This window comes from Bos mutus, chromosome 11 (genome assembly GCF_027580195.1).
Source record: "Bos mutus isolate GX-2022 chromosome 11, NWIPB_WYAK_1.1, whole genome shotgun sequence".
Lineage (NCBI taxonomy): Eukaryota > Metazoa > Chordata > Mammalia > Artiodactyla > Bovidae > Bos > Bos mutus.
In genome coordinates, this window is record NC_091627.1 from 93,237,193 (window position 1) to 93,260,692 (window position 23,500).

Sequence of the window (23,500 nt, forward strand, 5' to 3'; positions counted from 1 at the left end):
AGGGTGGGTGTCTTCAGATCAGTGGAAGTTTCCCCAAAGATCAGATTATTATGGATTGCATAATGGTCTGACTAACAGTCAATAGTTAGGGAGTGAACATGATGTAGAAAAAGAATAGCCAAATCCAAAAAAGTGCTTAGGGCTGATTTTTTTTTTATCATTGCCAGTTTTCTGCCTGTAGCCATACTTACTTATAGTCCTTTTTTGACTGAGGATGTAACTAAGATGTTAGGTAGCCCAGTGTTGGGTCATTAACTATTTTTGAATGAGTTAAAATGCTGGCTGACAGGGGAATACCCGATTTCCCTTCCCTCTGTCCTTTTGCATGCTTGAACGCACACACACCCTTATTTTTTCCCTGAACTATTTTGAAAGTAACTTGCACATACTGTACTCTTAACCTTTATTAGTTTATTAGTTATTTAGTAGTTTATTACGTAAGAATAGGATATTTTCTTCTGTGGTCATAGTACAGTTATCAGTCTCAGTAAATTTAATGTTGATTTGATTTTTTTTTTTTTTTTTTACCATTTTCTGATTTTTTTTCAGTTGACCCAATAATGTTTCTTGTAGCAGTTCTCCCCCTCTCTAGTATAGGATCAGTCTAGGATTAGGTAACTGCATTTAGTTATCATGTTTTTTTAGTCTTGTTTACTTTGGAATATTCTGTAGTCTTTTTATCTTTTGTGAGGTTGACATTTTTGAAAAATACTGTTTGCTTTCATTTAATAGAACATTTCTCACTTTGGATTTTTTTTTTTAATTCTTTTTTTGATGTTTCCTCTTGAGTAAATTATATGTCCCTGGCCAGAAAAATCAAGTTTCTATGTTCCCCCCATGGTACCAGATCTATAGATGAAGTCCATCTACCCTTCATGAATTATGATGTCTGAGCACAGGTTTGGTCAAAATGTTTTTTTCCCCCTTGAACTGATCTGTGGAGATTTAACACCACCCAAATGTCTTATTCCTCATTAAAATTTAACTCAGGATTTTTGCCTGAACCAATCTTTACATTACTATGATGTTACACAGTGATTTTCCAACTTAGTGATTCCTCTGTGTTTACAATGATTGATTGCTATGGAGGTGTGGACACCTGGTTTTTTCAGTGGTTTGTAATTTATTACTGTCCAGTTGTTTATTGCTTTCTCTTACATGTGTATATGTATGTGTGTGTATGTGTGCACATGTGTGTATGTGTGCACATGTGTGTATATGTGTGTGTGTGTGTGTTAATCCCTCAGTTACGGCCAACTCTTGGCAACCCTGCAACACCATGGGCTGTAGCCCACCAGGCTCCTCTGTCTGTGGAATTTCCAGGCAAGAATACTGGAGTGGGTAGCCATTCCCTTCTCCAGGGGATCTTCCTGATGCAGGGATCGAACCCAGGTCTTCTGCACTGCATGTGGATCGTTTTACCATCTGAGCATCAGGAAAGCCTGTATATGTATATTTATAATCCTTTTTCCACAGTCAGAATCCTGGTTCCCAGTGCTATAAAACATTTACCTAGGCTCTTCTCGATCCCATGGTATATCTGAAGTTATTTAAGAATTAATTCATCCATACCACTGCAAAAAAAAAAAAACAAAAAAACCCAGACTACTAAAAAGAGTGAGAATTCTTAAAAGTTATCTTTTCTCCTAAGTCAGATAGTGGTTTTATAAATTACTTAAGTAGTTTTCCTTTTCCCTTTTAAATAGCTATGGTGTTCATTTGAAAAATGAATTAGTTTGCTTTCAGTTTTAGCTTTCCCCTCTTCTTCCCATCCTTTTTTAATTAAAAAAAAAAAAAAATTACATTGTTAACCTGATTCTGAAACTCAAAATTATATAGTAAGGTATACTCCATAAAGTATCATTTCCATTTATTTCCTTTCAGTCCTTTCTGTTACCCCTTATGTAACCTACTTGTTTCCTGGTTATCCTACTTCTTGTAACCCTTAAGCTAAGTGGATATATGTGTCTTCTTGTTTCCATTTTTTACATAAAAAGACACATACGCTGTTTTGTAGTTTGTAAAGACTTTAAGGCATTTGGCATTTTAAGACATTTGGCCAGATAATTTAGGTATGCTTAATTGAAGATTTTGGATGGCATTACCGATGCAATGGAGATGAACTTGGGCAAACTTTGGGAGATGGTGAGAGACTGAAGGCCTGGCATGCTGGAGTCCATGGGGTCGCAAAGAGTCAGACATGACTGGGCGACTGAACACCAACAAATTTAAGATTTTGGAAACCCATTCTAGGCAGGTGGGAACATTTTTTGGCTCATGCACTTCTTGAGGGCAGGGAGGGCAAAGATGCAGTTTTACCTCAAGAACAACTGAGTAGTAAATGTCTTCAGTACTATAGTTACCTCTTGGTCCTGCTTACCTGTTACATTGGCATTATTTTGTTTCAGTGTTTGTGCTTTCTCACTAAGGTGGTGAGTATGCTGTCAGCTGCATTTTGTCAACAGTTTTATCCGTACTTATGATTTTTCTCATTTCTAGTTTTAAAAAAATCCCAGAAAAGATTTCTTTATTCCAGTTTGGATTTGGTGGTTTCTTTTGGACTAATGTGTTTTATTTTTTGAGAGTACTGAAGTAATAAGCAGAACCACCATCTCAGGGGGGCATCATTTACTGGGAATACTGTGTTGTCTGTAAAGAATCATTTATGTGTACAGTATGTATATTCCTAAAAAAAGAAAAACATGTAAAAATTATACTCACGTATCTTATTTATAAAAAAGTTTGTGTTCCTGAAACTAATAACTCAAATCATTGCTATCCAAGGTTTTTAATGGCTTTCATGGTAATCTATTTATGATATTGTGCATTATTAGCAAGTTGATCTTCCATTTTCTTTAAGATCTGAAATCATGATGGTTACCAATCCTTTGTGAAGTTTGTGATGCCCTTCATGATAAAAACAATGTTTCTAGTTATCTGCTTATTTTTTCTTTGTTTCTTTGGGACTTTCATTGAGGTGTGCCACATTTTGGCATTTTAACATCCAGCATGATATTCTGTATTTACGCTTGTGACACCTTCAGAATTCTGTGACTTCCATACCTTTTGTGGGACAAAACTAAAGGTAGAAGAGAGTTGGCTGAGTGGATCTGTCTGTATATACTAGAGGAGATTAGAAGGTTGAGAACCAGTTAAACTGAGAAAAGCACAGAAGTAACTGGTCAGTGTAATACTTGCGTTGTTAGTAAGTGTGAAGGTAGATTTTATGTATTCTGAGACACAGTTGCTCTGACACAGGGTATCAAATCAGGTATGTGGGTATAAAACTAGAAAAGTAATGTTAATGGTAGTTTTCCTTTTGTGGTAAGGTTAGAAGACTGTTCTTTTCTGCATGTCATGAAGATGATATTTCTTTGGGGAGGGTGGTCATGAACAGGTATTGCTTTTTTAATAATTAGAAAAAACAAAGCTATAAAATTTAAATTTTATGTACCTAGAATACAGGATGGAAAGAACATTGAGAGGAGTTCAATTTGTGACCTTGCCAGTTAGTTCTAAGGCTTTACTTAATCGTAAACTTGAATTCCCTTGCTTACTTGGTGGTTGTAAGCTCAGATGAGATAATGAATATCGAAATGCTTTTTAAACCATGAAGTGGTTTAAAGTTCAAGTATGGGGTTTGATATAAATCTTTTCATTGTGAATCTAATTGGAGCCATTATGATCTGCCTGACTAATTTTTGGTGATGCTTTTATATTTTTAGATTTCAGACTTCTTTATCAATACGTATAAAGAAAATGAAGGATTCTTTTCCATCTGAAAGACTGTATCAAAATAGCAAGTAGTTTTTGATTGTGGTAGTGGACATGTCAGAAAGTATCTCAAGGGATATAATGGTGAATTTTTTAATACATCAAGCTATTCATTTCTGTCTCAAGAATTCAGTTTCTACTAGATGCTTCCAGAGTTTTTCTCATTGACTATATCTTGTTTCAGAGAGGCATGTTCTAGTTGATAGGGCATGGAAGATCGTTTTTAACTGCTACTTGTCTTCAGGAGTTCAGAATGTTTTCTGACCATTAAATACCCTGTTTTTGAAAAATATGGAACATAGGAAAATAAAATGTTAATTTAAAATAGAACTAGTATAGTTCATACAATGAAGTTGTGTGTACCTTCTTCCCCTTTCCATCCATGTATGTGTGCACATATACAAAACTAGAAATTCCATCAAAATATTAGTTCATTATCAGTAATGATTTTACTGGTAAGGATTTCACTTGCTGCTTTTTATTGTTTTCTTTAACAAGCATATATTATTTATATCATCAAGAATAAAAATTCATTTTAAAGGGTGAGTATTATTTAATCACAATTGTGTTCAAAGTAATTAATAATTAAGGACTCAGGTCTCAATTCAGATTTTTCTAAGTTAGTTTAATGATGTGTTGATTCTCTGTAAATTTGTTGGGCGAATGAACCTTTTTGTGGCCAGAACTCCTGGAGTTAAATGAAAAAGGCTTTATAATTGTTGTCCTTATTTGTTCAGTTGTTTTCCAGGTGTTAATGCCAAATTTACCCTTGTCTTACTGGTTCTTGTTTCTTACCACATTGTTTTTAGGTTATATCAGTTGCATTCTCAAAAGACTTAAGGTTTATTTTCTTTGGTGTGGGATAACCTAATTGCTACTAAGAGGCTTCATATCAAGAACCCTTGGCTTATTTTGCTTAATTTTACTCAATCTCACAAATAGTTTTTTCCCCACCAAAATAAATATTGAAACAGAGAGGAATGAGATATGTGTTATCTGAATGAATGAACTGTTTAATAACAAGTCAGTTGAGTCAGGTGGGAAGGAATGATGTAGGGGAAAATGAACTAAATGAGATTTTAGACAAATCTGCATGTTATTTATATGTTGCCTGAAAATCATAACAGATTAGCTGATTTTGGCTTTGTTAGACTTTGGTGTGATAATGTTAGATTTGATAGAGAAGTATGAAGTTATGTTGGTTTTATACTCTCCAACCCTCCTTTTTTGTTTTCTGTTAAACATTTCATACTTAATATTTAGCACTTTTTTGGGGGGGTTTTGGGGGTAATGTTCAGACGTGTGAAAAAGTAGAGAGGAAAGGTAATAAATTCTTTTGGACCCGTCACTCACCTTCCTCAACAAATATTTTTGCTAGTTGTGCTTCATCAAACTTCCCTCATCCACTAAACACCACACTTCACCCCTGCCAAAATGCATCCTTTGTTTTCTAGATTATTTTAATGAAGATCCCAAATTATTTGTTACACTTGTTAGGTACAATAACATTTGATTCTTTAAATACTGGTGCATCAGTGAACCTCTGTGGATTTTCAGTTTATAATAGTCAAAGAAAAAGTGTTTAGTTGGGGGTTGGGGAGCTTGCCTTTTTCCAGTCTTTTTGCATTTTTTTTTCCAAAAGACATTTCCATTATTATGAATTAGTTGCTTCAAAACATCTTTTATAAAACACAGTTAATTTTGGTGATTGCTTTTATTTTTGGACTTCCAGAGCACCTGTTATATTGTAGTTCTTCCAGGATGGATCTTGTTTTCTGGAGATTTAACTCTGTTCTTCTTCTGAGTCTGTTAGGATAGAGGTTGTATGTGAAAAGAGAAATTATTTTTATGATTTCTGCTTTTGCTCATCTCTTAGCCCCACTGCCCCAAATTTAACTCCCCTCTGCTTTGCAAAGATTAAAAAATACTGATGCTTAGGAGTGTAATTTACCTGCCTGAAAGGTCCCTGCTTAATGGAGTGAGGGCAGGGAGAGTGACACTAACGTTTATTGGGCAGCTCCTTTATTAGATGTTATACATATTTTTATTTCATCTAACTTAGTCCTTAACAGTCGGAGAAGGCAATGGCAACACACTCCAGTACTCTTGCCTGGAAAATCCCATGGATGGAGGAGCCTGGAAGGCTGCAGTCCATGAGGTCACTAAGGGTCAAACCCGACTGAGTGACTTCACTTTCACTTTTCACTTTCATGCATTGGAGAAGGAAATGGCAACCCACTCCAGTGTTCTTGCCTGGAGAATCCCAGGGACGGAGGATCCTGGTGGGCTGCCGTCTGTGGGGTCGCACAGTCGGACACGACTGAAGTGATTTAGCAGTAGCAGCAGTCCTTACCAGTAATCCAGAGAGGAAGATACTGTCCCATTTTACTCATGAGAAAACTTATGGTCCAGAGGTTAAGTAGCTTATCCAAGACCTTAATAGTAAGTGGTGAACCTTGTAGAATTCAAACCCTTCTCATCTGACATACATTACTAGTTTAGAAATGAATTTGAATATTGCATGAATTACTGCATTTATTAACACTAATAGCTGAAAGTGTGCCATTGTTCAGTTGCTAAATCGTGTCCAACTCTTTGTGACCCTAAGGACTGCAGCATGCCAGTCTCCCCTGTCCTTCACTGTCTCCTGGAGTTTGCTCAGACTCATGTCCATTGAGTTGATGATGCTATTCAACCATCTCATTGTCATCCCCTTCTCTTCCCACTGGAGTGGGTAGCCATTCCCTCCTCTGGGGGATCTTCCTGACTCAGGGATTGAACCCAGGTCTCCTGCATTGCATGGCTTTACCATCTAAGCCATCAGAGAAGCCCAAAGTGTGCCACAGGAAATGCGCAAAGAGATTCTTGTAAGGTGTGACTTGGAAACAGTCTTGAAGAGTGAGCTTGGTTCAGAGAGCTAAGGGTATTCTAGGTAGTACAGTATGAATAAAGTGTGGAAGCAAGAATGTTGAAAGTGGTCAGGAGATTGCAAATAGACCCATTTGGCTGTAGCATACATTTTTAAATTTAATTTTACTTATTTTTGACTGTGTTGGGTCTTTGTTGCTGTGCTGGCTTTTCTGTAGTTGTGGCAAGTGGGGGCTATTCTTCATTGTGGTGTGTGGGCTTCTCATTGCGGTGGCCTCTCATGGAGCATGGACTCTAGGTGTGCGGGCTTCAGTAGGTGTGGCAGATGGGCTCAGGAGTTGCAGCGCACAGGCTTAGTTGCTCCACAGCACAGAATCAGTCCAGAGTCTCCTGCATTGGCAGATGGAGTCTTTACCACCAGTGAAGCCCCTGTAGCAGAAACTTTTCATTAAGTATTATTGGCTAGTAAAATGTGAAAGGTAGATTGAGATTAGATTATATACTAAATGCCAGGTTGACAAGTTTGGACACTATCTTGCAGGTAGCAATAAAGTGGTGAAGGTTTTTATGTAGAGGAGTGATGGTAAATGCTTTAAGGATATTAGTAATGACAGAATGAATTGGGATGAAGGGCAGCTGTGGTGAGAGTGATGAGAGCTTGCAGTAGGGTTGTGATGATGGTGAAAGGAAAAAAAATTCTATATTAGAGATTTTGACAGGAATACATAGAATTTTATAGTTAAAAAAAATTAGTTAAAAATGGAAAATAAGATGCTTTTGAGCCTCTGTGACTGAAGGAATTGGTGTAGAGAACAGTATTGAAAATGGATAGTTTGGGAGAAAATTCCAAAGTCAGTAAAAACAGTAGCTAAAAGTTGGCATAAAGGAGAGAGGTTCTTCAGAAGTATTTTTTTCCTCTGTCTTCATAGATAATTTTATTAAATAGTCCTAGAGTTACTGAAGATTCACATGTCTTAACTGAAGCTATATTTTGTGTTGGGCCAGAATACTATAGCTTTGTCAGAAACATGCAGTTGATAAATTTAATTAGTTTTAAATTTTTAAATCATCCCAGCAGTCTCTCATTTTATTACAATATTTTATTTAGAAACCTTAACCTAGGCTGGCAAATCCCATGGACGGGGCAGTCTGGTGGGCTACAGTCCATGGGGTCGCTAGGAGTTGGACACAACTGAGCGACTTGACTTTCACTTTTCACTTTCATGCATTGGAGAAGGAAATGGCAACCCACTCCAGTGTTCTTGCCTGGAGAATCCCAGGGATGGGGGAGCCTGGTGGGCTGCCGTCTCTGAGGTCACACAGAGTCGGACAAAACTGAAGCCACCCGAGGAGCAGCAGCAGCAGCAGCAACCTAGGCTATTCTACATTTTCTAAAATTTGATAAACACATGTTGAGTAAGATCTTATTATCTGAAATCTCTCCTCTCCCAGTTTCCTCAAAACTCTAGAGCATATCCACCCTATGAAGCTCAACTCAGGTATTCTTGACTTCTCCCAGAAATAAATCCATTCCTGATGTTTTTTAGTGTTGTTGTAATAATGACACAATCTGTTTTTCTTGTTACATCGTTTGCACTTTGCCTATAGGAATCATGTTTTACTTGGCTTGAATACTTCATAATGATTGTCATATTAGATAAAAATTTTTAATAAAGTGAATGAATGATTCTGAACTCATTCCTTTCCACTAAAATCAAAAGGGTCTGTGCAGGGAAGGGGGGAGATCTTTGGTGATAAACAAGAACTGAGAACTTACCGACCACAGCAACTGAATGTTATTTTCACCCCATCCCCCAGTGGCATGCAGGATTTGGACACTTCTAAGAAGTTTTAAAAGGAGTTGTAATTGCCGCTCTGCACCTAGGACAGCACCCAGCGCAGCATAGTGTACAGGAACTCTGGCTTGAGGTTTGGGGTTTGTATTCTGGATTCGGGAAAGAAGAGCAAGTTTTTGGGAAAGTTTAAAATCCTCATAAACAACTCTAAAAATGTATGAAATGCAGAATGGTTTCATGGCTTTGTTTCAAAATGTTTTACACTGGCTGTAGAACCCACTTCATGAAGTAGTTTGAGTTAAAATGATCTAATATTTGTGTTTTAACTTTCAGCTTTGTGTTATTCTTGGAAAATTTCGCACCACTTGTGAATTCCTTGAACCTGGGCATTGCAAACCCACTTCTGTTGGGCCCATCTCCTTTGCACTTTGCTCAGATTAAGACTCAGTTGGCGCTGCAGCAGCTGAATGCCATTGCCTCACATAGTTCAACACCACCTTATACTTTATTAAATCAGGCTTTCTTGAAAATAGCCATGTCGAGACCCAGGTTTAATCCTCGAGGAAACTTTCCACTTCAGAGGCCACGAGCACCTAACCCTTCTGAGATGAGGCCTCCAGGACCATTTATGAGGCCTGGATCTATGGGTCTTCCAAGATTTTACCCAGCAGGGAGAGCCCGTGGAATTCCACACAGATTTGCCTGCCATGAATCTTATCAGAATATGGAACCACAGAGAATGAATGTTCAGGTAACTCAACACCAAACTGATCCAAGATTGACCAAAGAAAAATTGGATTTTCATGAAGCACAACAAAAGAAGGAGAAGCCTCATGGTAGCCGATGGGATGATGAGCCTCATATATCTGCGTCAGTGGGAGTGAAGCAGAGTTCTGTAACACAGGTTACAGAGCAGAGTCCTAAAGTACAGAGCCGCTATACAAAAGAGAGTGCCTCAAGTATCTTAGCAAGTTTTGGATTATCTAATGAAGACTTAGAAGAACTCAGTCGCTATCCTGATGAACAGCTAACTCCTGAAAATATGCCATTAATCTTGAGGGATATAAGAATGCGAAAAATGGGGCGCCGATTACCTAATTTACCTTCTCGGAGCAGAAATAAAGAAACACTTGGTAATGAGGCAGTTTCGAGTAATGTGATTGATTATGGGCATGCAAGCAAATATGGCTACACAGAAGATCCACTTGAAGTACGTATTTATGATCCTGAAATTCCAACCGATGAGGTCGAGGATGAGTTTCGGTCACAGCCAAGCATTTCTGCATCTGTTCCTGCTCCAAATGTGATGTGTAATTCTATGTTTCCTGTTGAAGATGTGTTTCGACAGATGGACTTCCCCAGTGAGTCCTCCAGTAATCAGTCCTTTTTCCCAGTTGAGAGTGGAAGCAAGATGTCAGGTTTACACATTTCAAGAGGACAGTCAGTCCTTGAACCTGTAAAATCTGTCAGCCAATCCATTAGCCAGACAGTTAATCAGACAATGAGTCAGTCTCTGATTCCTCCTCCTATGAACCAGCAACCTTTTTCATCGGAATTAATTTCAACTGTAAGCCAACAAGAGCGGATCCCACGTGAACCTGTCATTAATTCGTCTAATGTACATGGATCTGGAGGAAGTAAAAAGAATTACCAGTCAGAGGCTGACATCCCCATTCGGTCTCCCTTTGGGATTGTGAAAGCATCCTGGCTACCAAAGTTTTCGCATGCTGATGCCCAGAAGATGAAGAGACTTCCAACTCCTTCTATGATGAATGATTATTATGCAGCATCTCCAAGAATATTTCCACATTTGTGTTCTCTGTGTAACGTAGAATGTAGTCATTTGAAGGTGAGTGTTTTTAAAGATCACTGTATCATGATAACTCAGTGCCCAAGTTTCATCTAAATTCTCATATGTATGCTGGTGTTAACTAGTCATTAAGGAAATGGCAGAAATTGTGATTGCAATGTCAGTGCTTAGTTGTAATCTTAAGTAGCCTGGCCTAAGTATTGAATTGAGTGTTAGGCTTTCTGTATTCCTGTGACTGGGCACACCACATGGATTTTTCCATTTATTTTGAACTTTTGAGAGGTTATCCCAGAGAATGCAACATAAAATTTATATGACACAAACTGTATTTATAAGACAATGTCACATGAGTTACCTTTATCTGAATAAGAGAATCTGTTAGTAAAAAATAAAAATTTGGAATAAAATATTTGTACTGCACACTTTTAAAGAGACAGTATATTTTAGCTTTGCATGTATCTTACCTGTTTTGAGCTAAAGATAGTTAATGTTGATTTAAATATTTTCTGACTCTATGATTCTTATCTGGATTTTTAGTGCTTCATGAGAAGGAGCTTCCTAAGATAACTAAATCCATAGCGTAGCAAAATTGAGTCAGAATGAATTATTGGGACCAGCTGTGGGCTCAGAGCATAGAGTGTAAAATGATCTGTACAGAGAAGAGTCTTTAAAAAACAAAGGAGCCTTAGGTGTCTTCATGGTTAGGAGAGTTAGAATGAAAGTATTTTACTGAGGTCCTGAGGAATAACGTAGAATATATTGTTTGATAGTAATCACTGGTGGATTTGAGTAGAATTTTCTGAATATGTTTTATTTACTATATATGTTTGGAAACTACTGTTTTTTCTATTTATTAATGTGATTTGAAGATTTATATTACATGTGACCAGGAAGGAATGTATTGCAGTATTTCCTATGGGAACAAGCTATGATTCAAGGCTGTAGCATTGGTTGTATACTTTAATAGGCTTAAAAGTCTATAGGTGTTTATTCCCTTGGTTTTTTTTCTCCTTCCAGTATTGTCCTTTTATTGTCTTTCTGTTACCCACTCACCAGGTTTCAGCCAACAAGAATCTGATACCTGGAACTGATGCTTCGGTCAGAAATGTTGTTGAAAGCAAAGGAAATCAGCATTCTACCTCATTTTAGCCAGATTTTCTGAGTGCTAATAATAATTGCCTTGCTCTGTCAAAGGGAATAGCAAAGTCTTTAAAAAATCTCAGCACTTAGTTAAAATCTAGCCCTGGCCCAAGTACTGAATTGAGTGTTAGCCCCTCTATGTTCCATTTATTTTGAACTTTTAGTTAGTCATGATGAATCTAAGAAAAAATAATATCTTAAAAGTTTTAATTTTTATTCTGTTGAATAGAAAATACACACATTCAGTAACTGTTTACTGGTTACTAATTTTGTACATGATGCTACATTAGGTGCTGGAATGAAAATAAACTACATAAAGTTTATATGTTGTTCTTAAGCAGTTTATACAGTCTCACTGAAGAGAAAAATTACACACCTAAGGAATTTTTTAAAAATTAGAAGGCAACAAATAGTTTGGTGATTGTAATTGACTTGTTTGGATAGGCTGTAGGGAGAGAGAGATTTAATATTTCTATCTTGATTGTAGGCTTATATCAGTTTAGGCCAGCATTATCAATTTACCAATACTTACTGTGTATTTCACAGTGTGTAATTAAAAATCATGCTTTCTGGCATCAGAAGACTTCTATACTCCAGTTAGATAAGACTTGTTGAGTGACTAGGTGCACTAAGTCTGTCTGGATTAAAGTGATCTGGTAGAGAAGACTTCATGGAGCAGGTTGAAGGTGGTTCTTGAATGATTAGTAGGCTTAGATGTACCCAGGGGAAGAGGGATGACATTTCAGATGGGAGTAACAATGATAAGTTTGAGGGGCCTAGAAAAACTAGCCCAGGGAGTTTAGATGTGAAATGAGAGGCATGAAGCTAATTAAGATTCTTTGATTCGTGAAATGACACATTAAAAAATATATTTCAGGAAGATAAATCTGACTGCTGTGTGCAAGATGAATAGGAATGAAGAGAGAGAGGGTAGGACGCCTAATTTGAGGCTTCCCTAGTTATTCAAGTGTATGTTGGTGACAGTATGGATTAATATGATAAAAGTACAATAAAAATAAAAATCTTCCTCACCCAGAGATCAAACCTGAGTCTCCTGCACTGCAGACCGATTCTTTACCATCTGAGCCACGAGGGAAGCCTGTAATGTGATAAAAAGACATTAAACATTAAAAGAAATCATTTAATGATTATTAGAGTTCATAGAAATTAATTGCCTTTTTAAATGAACAGATACCTTTTAACAGCCGGAACAGCACAATGGACCTAACTAATGAATTCTTCTCTACTAGATGACAAATGATAGGGATTTGTGAACATGGACTTAGGTAGTATAACCTACCTCTCTTGTTTCTGTGATGTATTTTGTTGCCCTGTAAGTGTGCATGTATTTGACATTATAAATGTGTAACCAATAAATATAAATTATCAACTGCAAATTTTTTTTGCTAAGTAACAGCTAACGATGTTACCTACCCCTGAGTCAAAACTACAGTCTGAAAAAGACAAGAAAAATGAGGAATTTTTTTTTTTTCTAAATTGAGTTTCAGACATCAGAGAAGTCATGCTTAGTTTAGAAGTTATGTCTTTTTGACTGTCACAGTTGGTTTAGAAGTCTGTCCTTGGTTTAAAGCCATGTCTTTCTGACTAAAATAATTCAGTTCAAAAAAATACTGACATAAATGGTTTTTTTAAGTAGTTGGTAGATAAGAGAGTGATATGGGTAGGTATTTTCAAAGTTGGATTCTGGGTCCACTCAAGTCTGCAGTCCTTGCTGCATCTTCTGCCTAGTAGGTAATTATTACTCTCTCTCTGGAGAGGAGTCCCGCTTTTGGACCCTTGTCTTATTGGAGAGTAGAAATTGGGGTGGTGTAGATATATTTACTGAACCTAAAAGTGAGTAATGTCAGTAAAGTGGATGTGTGTGTGTGTGAACTGGACAGAGTATGCCTTAAATAACTTTCAGCTGTCAGCATTAGCTGATAGTTGCTATGTCAAATGCATGTCTAGTATTCTATCTTCATGTTTTTTCAAGAAAAGCTGAAAGTCTGAATTTTTATATATTGGCAACTTATTCAAATAAAACACTTTGTGGTCCGATTAAATCATGCCCATTTTGATACCTGTCAGTGTGTCTAATGTAAACAATATCTAGTTACTATCAAAGATACGGGTTTAGCAGTACTAAAGACTCCTAACTGCCAGTCTCTTCTAGCTTCCTATTTCCCTGAGCAGGATATGCAGACTTTATTTTTTGTAATCCACAGTCAGTTCCATGGCTTAATGAAATACTTTAGGGTTTGTCATAACCTGCTGCTGAGTATTGCAAGTAGCATGCACTTGTTTTCAGATAGTTCTTGACAAGGCAGATTCCAAAATTAGTGTCAACTGTGGTTTTTAACTGGATAGTTCTAGTCTTTGGCAATGACAGACTAAAATGTTTTTGAAATGGAAATGAATAACATTTTCCTCAAGGAATGTTTTAAAATATGGAAGGAACTGTTCAGTAAGTTTTCTACCTGTCCAAATATTGGAGACACAATAAAACGTTACTCACACTTTGCTTTTAACTAATTGTTTCACTTGGGGGACTCTCTTTGAAAATTGTAGTGCCTTAAAAAAAAAAATCAGATGTGTCTTCCAGGAGCTTTTTATGGGTACAAAATATAATTTTAGGGCAGCTTGTGAGTGAAGTTAAAGGAGAAAGCATTTTGTTCATTGTCAAGCTCTGTATGTAAGGCATATTATGTCTTTGAAATGATACTGCTTTCCACTATATCCTGAAAATAAATGTTTTGATCAGCAGCATTTTTTCATATTTTTACTAATCTTATCCTTTGTCAGTATATAGTGAGTACCTTGTTTGGAATGGTATTGGCCTGAGAGGTAGGATTTTTTGTTGTTAATGTTGTTAGCTTGAAGTTTAGAGTTGTAAGGCATCAAGACTATATTTTGGAGATGCCATTTCAAATACCATTCTATTTATAGAGTTCTTGATACTGTCTGTAGTGCGTGTTTTTTTTTTAATATTTGAGATGAGTTATTTCTGATCCATGCTTTTATTTTCTCCAAGTTTAAATGTATGTTTGACTTCAAAATGAGTATCTATGGGTAGGATTTTTAAAATGTTTGCCATAGCTAAAATGTTTTAAAATGGCAGCAATGAGTTGATATTAAGTGCTTTTATTTAGAGTCCTTTTATTTTTGTTTGTGAAATTTTTATTGAGTAGCCATATGGTATTTATAACTAGGTTTGTTTAATTTTTGAAAAAACAAAGGATGCTGTGTCATGTTAAAAAGCCTAATGTAATTAGTCAAATGAGGAATGTTCTAATTTGTGCACTTTTCTCCTTTTACAATAGGATTGGATTCAGCATCAAAATACATCTACTCATATTGAGAGTTGCCGACAGTTACGTCAACAGTAAGAACAATTTTTTTCATTCTTATAGGTGGCAAATTTACAGAATAGTTAAATGTTTCAGGTATGATTGTTTGACACCTTTAGTGTGGTACTTTGGAGAAAAATATTTTTAGAAAGCTATTGCCTATTTGAAATACTAACTTTATACAAATTTATTTAAACTTTTTCTAAAAGAGAATTAAATACAATCCTTTTTTCTGACTCCTTCCCAGTAGGTAAATTTAATATAATTGGTTCGTTCCTGCTGCCTTGCCTTCCTTGGAATAGTTTATCTGCTTCAGAATACAAAGCCTTCCCTTCTCCTATACTTCCCTCTCCTTCTTCCTACCCTTTCCTCAAAGAATAACTAACTAAAAACCACTCAAACCAAACTCTAGTATTTAATTTCAGGTCTAAATCTCTCTTGGTTTAGAACCTGTTTTCAGAAAAAAACCCTTAAGTAGGAAATGAACAAGCTAGATATGGTGCTTCCTAACCATTGGTTCTTCAGTTCTTTCGCCTTTTCCTTCTTTAAGACAGGGCACCTATGAAGGTAAAAAGTGTGATTTTCTCTTGCGTCGTCTGGAGTTAACATAAAATTGTGTTCCCCTAGTATCGTTAAACATGCTGATTCAGTTGTGTGTCAAATTCCTGGTCATTATAATGATGATGGTAACATGTTCTTGAGCAAATGAATTTGTGACAGCTGTTTTGGTTTTTCACATTGTTCTTTATGAAAATGTCACCACAATTTTTTTGAGATTATTCATGACTCTCCTTATCATACATGATAAACCTTTCTCGGACTGGTTTTTTGAAGTAGGGACATTTATAAGCTCATTTAACTAGGAAGCTTGAGTGTTTCTAGTTTTAGGAATGGCTGGATTAGGTGCTCAAAAATCAATGTGTCAGTAATACTTTCATTTCTTGTCTGTTCCTTTCTGCTTTGTCTTCATGAGGACACTTCTCCACAAAGCAAAGTGACCCCCTTAGTTCCAGACTTAAGTGATCTGAATATCTTCTTGTCTGTTCCTTTCTGCTTTGTCTTCATGAGGACACTTCTCCACAAAGCAAAGTGACCCCCTTAGTTCCAGACTTAAGTGATCTGAATATCTAGCATTCCTGGAGTTAAAAATAAATAAAAGCACTTCTTTTCTCATAAATCCTGCGGAAGTCTTTGGTTTGGGTCTTTTGGACCACTGTGGGTTAGTTGTCCATCTCTAAACCAATTACAGTGGTTGTAGGAATAGGGTACTATGACTCAGTTGGTGTCATGTGCCTACTCCTGATGTAGAGTGTGATAGAAGCCCTACCTGAATCATATAGACTGAGAATAGAGAGTTGCTTACCTGTATAGATCTGTGCACAAAGACATTGGTTGTCATATAAAGATAATTTGTTACTTAATTGGACCATACTGCCACTGTAAATGGAAAATCTCTCCTAAAGTCACAAATTTTCCCACAGAAACTCAGTGGGATGTCTCATTTTTATGAAGCTAGGGGATTTAGATGTGAGGGAATTAGTTGATGTAGGTAGGCATTAAATGCTAGTTACAGGAGTCTAGCTACATGCACTGCCATTAATTTTCTATGCCAAATGGCATTTATGCCTACTGAAAGCTTTTTGTGTAGATAAGCCTTTTTTTCATGTACATAGGACCCTAATTTTAAAGCAGGTAGTTTCCGTGCCTGGTACTTTGTTGTTCTGTTTTACATTTTTACCTTTTTCAGGTACTCTTGAATAATTTTTTCATGGCTTTCTCTCTACTGCTTAAAAAACAAATGCATTAGATTTGATTAGGTGCTTTGGATCTTTGCAAGACAAAACATATGCTATTTCATTGTTTTTTTATAAGCTGCATTGTGCTTCTGTACTTAAATCTATTTAGTCATTTCTTTACTGATGTACGTGTGAGTGCTCAGTTGTGTTTGACTCTTTGTGACCTCAGGAACTGTAGCCTGCCAGGCTTCTCTCACCATGGGGTTCTCCAGGCAAGAATACTGGAGTGGGTTGCCATTTCCTCTTCCAGGGGATCTTTGCAACCCGGGGATCCAACCTGTGTCTCCTGCAACTCCTGCATTGGCAGTGGATTTTTTTTTTTTTTTAAACTACTGAGCCACCTAGGAAGCCTGTACTGATATATATTTAGGTTTCAATTTCTTTTCTTAAAGGTTTATTATCTCTTCTCTCCGTCTTATTGAATCTTTCTGGGTTATGACACAGAAGTAAAATTGATTAACTTGAGAAAAGATAGTGCATTATCTTTAGTATTAAAAATAATAATTAACATAATAAAGAGCTATATGCTTGTGTGCTGGACATTCTTCTAAATGCTTTTTACACAGTGTAATCTTCAAAGCAACTCTGTGAGATCATATTTCAACCCTGTGAAATAATAATATTTCATAATATTAACTGAAATATTATGTGAGAGATACATGTAATGATTTTTTGTGATTTTACCAGTGAGAGGCAGCTTCCCAGCTGTCACACCGCAAATAATTGGCACAACTAATATCTAACTCATGGCTCTTTGTTAAAACTTTTTTCCCCTCAATACTTTATTCTGAAAAGTTGCTAAGGTGCAACAAATTTGAAGGGATAATAAACATAGTCTTCCTCTTTATTAACCAATTGTTAACATTTGATGTGTCTATTATACTTTATATGGACATTTTTAATATTAGTTACAGTTTTTAAAAACTAGTTGAAAATACATTGCAGTCATTGTAACACTTCACTCCTTAATTCAACATCTACCTCTTAAGAAAAAGGAAAAAAAATTTTAAAGCTTTTATTTTATATTGAGGTGTAGCTGATTAATGAACAATGTTGTGATAGTTTTAGGTGAACAGGGAAGGAACTCAGCCACATGTATGTATACATGCCATTCTCCTCCACAACAGTTGACTTTTGAAATGTCTTGTCTTGTAGACTGTTCCACATTCTGCACCTTTCTGGTTTTTTCCTCTTCATTAAATTCAGGTTGAACATTTTTGTCACAAAAACTTTATAGGTAATACATATACTTATGTATCACATTGGGATATAGATGATGTCGTTTACTTAGGTCCTTGTTCTTAGCCATTATATTATATTGTCATGTATTATGCTTCTGAAACATTTTAAAAAACTCGTTAGGTAACACACAGGCAGCAGATATAAGAACATGTAGTCTAGTGGTTAACTTAGATCTAAAACATCATTTCACATCTGAAATATTATTACCCCCTCTTGAATTGGAAAGCTCTGGAAATTTAGTAATTTCTCTGTGTTGGCAACAAGCTGTATTTCCGGGATCGCACGTAAGAGAAAGCTAAGGCTTACTTATATTAAGTAACTGACTTTCAGATTGTTGTACTCAATCATGTCTGACTCTTTGTGGCCCCATGAACTGTAGCCTGCCAGGCTCCTTGTCCATAGGATTATCCTGGCAAGAGTACTGGCTACTGCTACTGCTAAGTCACTTCAGTTGTGTCCGACTCTGTGCAACCCCATAGATGGCAGCCCACCAGGCTCTGCCGTCCCTGGGATTCTCCAGGCAAGAACACTGGAGTGGGTTGCCATTTCCTTCTCCAATGCATGAAAGTGAAAAGTAAAAGTGAAGTCGCTTGGTCATGTCTGACTCTTCGCGACCCCATGGACTGAAGCCTACCAGGCTCCTCCATCCATGGGATTTTCCAGGCAAGAGTACTGGAATGGGTTGCCATTGCCGGAGTGGGTTGCTATTTCCTCCTCCAGCAAAATGCAGTACTTGGGTGTAATCTCAAAAACAACAGAATGATCTTAGTTTGTTTCCAAGGCAGATCATTCAACATCAGGGTAATCGAAGTCTTGCCCCAAACACTGATGCTGAAGAAGCTGAAGTTGACCTGTTCTTTGAAGAGTTACAATATCTTCCAGAATTAATACCAAAAAAAAGGATGTTCTTTTCATCATAGGGGATTGGAATGCAAAAATAGGAAGTCAGGAGATACCAAAATAACAGGCAAGTTTGGCCTTGGAGTACAAAATGAAGTAGGGCAAAGGCTAACAGAGTTTTGTCAAGTAGAATGCACTGATCATAGCAAATACCCTTTCCAGCAACCCAAGAGATGACTCTACATGTGGACACCACCAGATGGTGATGGTGACCAAAATCAGATTGATTATGTTCTTTGCACCCAAAGATGGAGAGGCTCTATACAGTCAGCAAAAACAAGACCTGGAGATGATTGTGGCTCAGGTCATAAGCTCTTTATTGCAAAATTCAGACTTAAATTGAAGAAAGTAGGGAAAACCACTAGGCCATCCAGGTATGACCTAAATCAGATGTCATGATTATATAGTAGAGGTGACAAATAGATTCAAGGGATTAGTTCTGGTAGAGTGCCTGAAGAACTATGAACAGAAGTTCGTAACACCATTCAAGTGGCAGTGACCAAAACCATCCCAAAGAAAAAGAAATGCAAGGAGGCATAGTGGTTGTCTGAGGAAGTTTTACAAATAGCTGAGGAAAAAAGAAAAGTGAAAGGCAAGGGAAAACGGAAAGATATACCCAACTGAATGCAGAGTTCCAGAGAATAGCAAGGAAAGATAACGCCTTCTTAAATGAACAATGCACAGAAATAGAGGAAATAACTAGAACGGGAAAGATGAGAGATCTCTTCAAGAAAATTGGAGATATCAAGGGAACATTTCATGTTCATGGAAGGATGGGCACGATAAAGGACAGAAATGGTAAGGACCTAACAGAAGCAGAAGAGATGAAGACGAGATGGCAAGAATACACAGAAAAACTATACAAAAAAGATCTTGATGACCTGAATAACCCATGATGGTGTGGTCACTCACCTATACCCAGACATCGTGCAGTGTGAAGTTAAGTGGGCCGTAGGTAGCATTACTACCAGTAAAGCTAGTGGAGGTGATGGAATTCTAGCTGAGCTATATAAAATCCTAAAAGAAGATGATGTTAAAGTCATAATCCCTTATACATACATACATATATATGTAACATACATATATATACACACATAGTAGAGGTAACAAGTAGGCTAAAGAGATTAGATCTGATGGTGCCTGAAGATCTATGGATGGAGGTTTGTAGCACTGTACAGGAGACAGCAACCAGAACCATCCCAGAGAAAAATTGTAGTAGTAGATGAAAAAAATTGTTCATGTTTGACAGTTGTTGATGCTGAGTGATAGATACACTGGATTGAAGTTAAGTTTTTTACCTTCTCAATTTGTCACATTGATAGTTATAAGATGCTCCAGCCTTCATATCTGCTCTCAAAGCAGGAAGGATGATGCAGAAATTTTCTCAGAAGTCTGCCAGTGGTTTTGTACCTATATGTCATTGGTTTGAACCTATTACTGGCTCTCTTCTAAAGAGACTGGGAAAGCAGATTTAGCTTTCTTTAGCCTTTGTTATGGAGGCAGACCTGGGAAAAGGCAATTGAGAATTGGCGTTTTTGTTTGTTTTTGACTGTGCTAGGTCTTTGTTGTGGCTCCCAGGCCTCTCTGGTTATGGTACATAGACTCTCTATTTGGCACATGGTGAGAATTGCTTTTGAGTTAACCTGCCAACAGTATCTGAGACAAATGTCAACAAATAAAAACTGCTTTACCTTTAGTTAGTTTTTGACCTCACTTTATTTTCTTGTCAGGTGGCTTGCTGCCTGCATTTCCTTATGTAGCTCTCTTCTTGGCTACTGAAATTGTATTTTTGTACATCTGCGATTTAATAATTTAATCATTATTTCCCATTAACATGTAGAGTCCGGATTCTCTGGAATAGTTGAAGGTGAAGATGTCTTTTTCTTGGACTTCTGTGGTGTTACTTCTCCTCCTACTTTTTCTTTCTGTGATTACCCCTTAATTTCTTTCATTGGTTTGAAAGAACCAATTGCTTTACTCTTAAGTGTTAGTGTACATAAGATTCTGTCCTCAACCCTCTTCCCAGTAACTCCATTCTCTATCTCATTAACTCTTAGTGCTGTAATTGATGTCTGATTTCTAAATATCTCAACACTCATCTTTTTCTCTAATCTAGACATTTATTTCCAGTTGTTTTGCAAACATTCCTATGTTCCCTTCACTTCAGAAATGTTTATTGTTCTCCATTGCCTTTTACTTAGGTTCAGCTTCCTTAACATGACTTCAGGGACCTTCAAAGTTTGTCTCTGAGCTGTCTTGCCAGGTTTTCTGCCTCATAATTCCTTTTTGTCATGTCCATGCTGCGGCCACACTGGTTCCTGGAATAGAACACATGTTTGCCTGTAATCCTCCTTTTACATATTGCCACAGTATGAAACCTAACCTGATCCTTCCCTCTTGATAACCCTTTTTAAAGGGCTACCCGAAAAGCAACCTTTTCTTTGAATTGTCCCCTGAGATCCTCTCTGAGGAACACTTGGTACAATATAAGGGGCAGCATTCATGTCTCATTCTGTAGAATGGTGTCCTCTAGAGTTCTGCAGAGTTGAGTAAACTGTCTTTAACGCTTACCTAAGCTGGTGTTTTACAGCTCTTCTATACCTCTTAACAATTTTATGTGTACTTCCTATTTTACCTAAATAAATGTCAAGGCGTTTAAAATACGGGGAATGTGTTTCTTTTTCCTGAGTTGCCTGAAACTGACTATTTATTGAACTAGACACTCAAAATATTTTACTTTGAAGAAAATATTCATATTTTAATATACTAATAAATCACTTAACTTTTTAAAATGTTTTAAATTTTTTAAATTAAAAACATTTTTTATAAAAAAAATTTTTTTCCAATTTTTTAAGATTTTTTATTTTTTATTTTTTTTGCTGCACCACATGGCTTGTGGGAACTTAGTTCCCCAGCTAGAGATTGAACCTGTGCCCTTAGCAGTGAAAACATGGAGTCCTAACCATTGGACGGCGAGGGAATTCCCTTAACATTTGTTTTGAACAGTATTCTCTATATATTGCAGGGAAAGATTGAGCCTTATAATCTTAACTGTTCATTAATATTGTTTATTCTCAAAATAGGTATCCTGATTGGAATCCTGAGATCCTCCCATCAAGAAGGTAGTTATTTTTTTTTAATAGTGGTATTATTGAAATTTGATTTTCCTTTAAAAGTAAACACTTTTTTTTTTTTAAGGCACTGTTTTGAATAGAATCTCATTTTTACCATTTTTATTTTTAAACAGTAGGGAAATGCAACCATCTCTAGAAATCTTTAGTTACCCCAGTTTACCTGTAATAGCTCCTATCTGTGAACTTTTCTTTTTTAGTCTTTTCTGAAAATACTTTATACTTTTATTCTTATTTTATGTTTGTGGGATCTTAGATTATAAATGGCAGATTATAAATGGCTTGAAGGCTGAGAATGGAGTTTCCCTATTCAGTGTGTATAAATACAAGTATAGGAGTCAAATATTTGTGGAAGGCGTAATCTTCGTGGGAAAATTGTTGAGAAACATTTGTTATTTCCTAAATTCTTTATATAACTTAATACTTTCAAAACATAATTGGATATAGTAGTGATATAGGAAAAATGCAAGAAATTGGTGATATTTATTTGTGAGTAAACAAAACAGGAATGTAAGCAGTCAGAGGTGATCATCTGCTTTGACTGATCCTTATTCATTTACAAAACCTAACTGCATCATAACAAGCAGGTTTTTGCTTTACATAAATACATGATATTAGAGTTTGGCATTGTTAATATTAATAGCTTGATTTTAAGAAGGTAAATCTGTCATTGATATAAATTTAAATTTATAGAAAATTGATGAATCTTGTGTTTTTTTTCTTGCACTTTGTAGAAATGAAGGCAATAGAAAAGAAAATGAAACTCCAAGAAGACGATCTCATTCCCCCAGTCCGAGGCATTCTAGGAGATCAAGCTCAAGTCACAGATTTCGTCGATCTCGAAGCCCCGTACGTTGTATGTATAGACCAAGAAGCCGAAGTCCAAGAATTTGCCATCGTTTTATTCCTAGATACAGATCCAGATCCCGTTCACCGTATCGAATGAGAAATCCATTTAGAGGTAGTCCAAAATGCTTTCGATCAGTTAGCCCTGAAAGGACATCAAGGAGATCAGAGAGATCATCAGGTACACTTATGTTTGTGAATAATAAGTACTTATTTTGACTAAACCATTCTAGTTTTTTTTTTTTTAATTCATTTGATTTTTTTTTCCCTGTATTTGCGTTAAGCTTGAAATGTGACTTACTTACTCTTCTCAAGATTTTTTTTAAATGTTGACATTTTGAGATATTTGGCTCAGCTCTTTTTGAAACTTCTAAGGTTTTTAAGAAATTAAATGTTGTAATTTATTAAATTTTAGAATTTCTGTGTGAAATTTGACTCACATTACCACCTCTTTCGTTCTTCTTCCCTTTATTATGTATCACAAGAAATGTGGGAGAGTGTATCTACACACCCAACATCAAACTTAAAAAAACCGGGGATATACAGATATCTTAGTTTGCCTTAGTAATTGATTATAGACTTGTCTTCCATGAATTAATTTAAAACATTTTAAAATTGTTCAAATTTTCAACGTGTGTCTTAATGTTGGTTTAGTGACCTTTCCAGAAGTATTTTTTACATAATTTTTTTTCTGAAATCTTTTCAGAGGTCTGAGATTTTTTTTCCTTTTTCAACTACATATCTCTGAAATAAAATATGGTAGCCAAAATAGTGTATCCAGCACATTGGATGCAGAATTCTCTGATTAGAGAATTCAGATGTCTTCTTTTAAGCCCAACATTTAAGTGTT

The 23,500-nt window shown here is 36.3% G+C and overlaps 1 protein-coding gene across 1 annotated transcript in view; it reads left to right on the forward strand.

Moving 5' to 3' along the window:
* The window catches only part of ZNF638 (zinc finger protein 638), a 147,910-nt gene that overhangs the window by 61,190 nt on the left and 63,220 nt on the right, over positions 1-23,500 (forward strand). Inside the window, 4 exon segments of the mRNA XM_070379784.1 lie at positions 8,772-10,287; positions 14,709-14,770; positions 21,757-21,795; positions 22,539-22,831. Coding sequence (XP_070235885.1) covers positions 8,772-10,287; positions 14,709-14,770; positions 21,757-21,795; positions 22,539-22,831 — 1,910 coding nt within the window.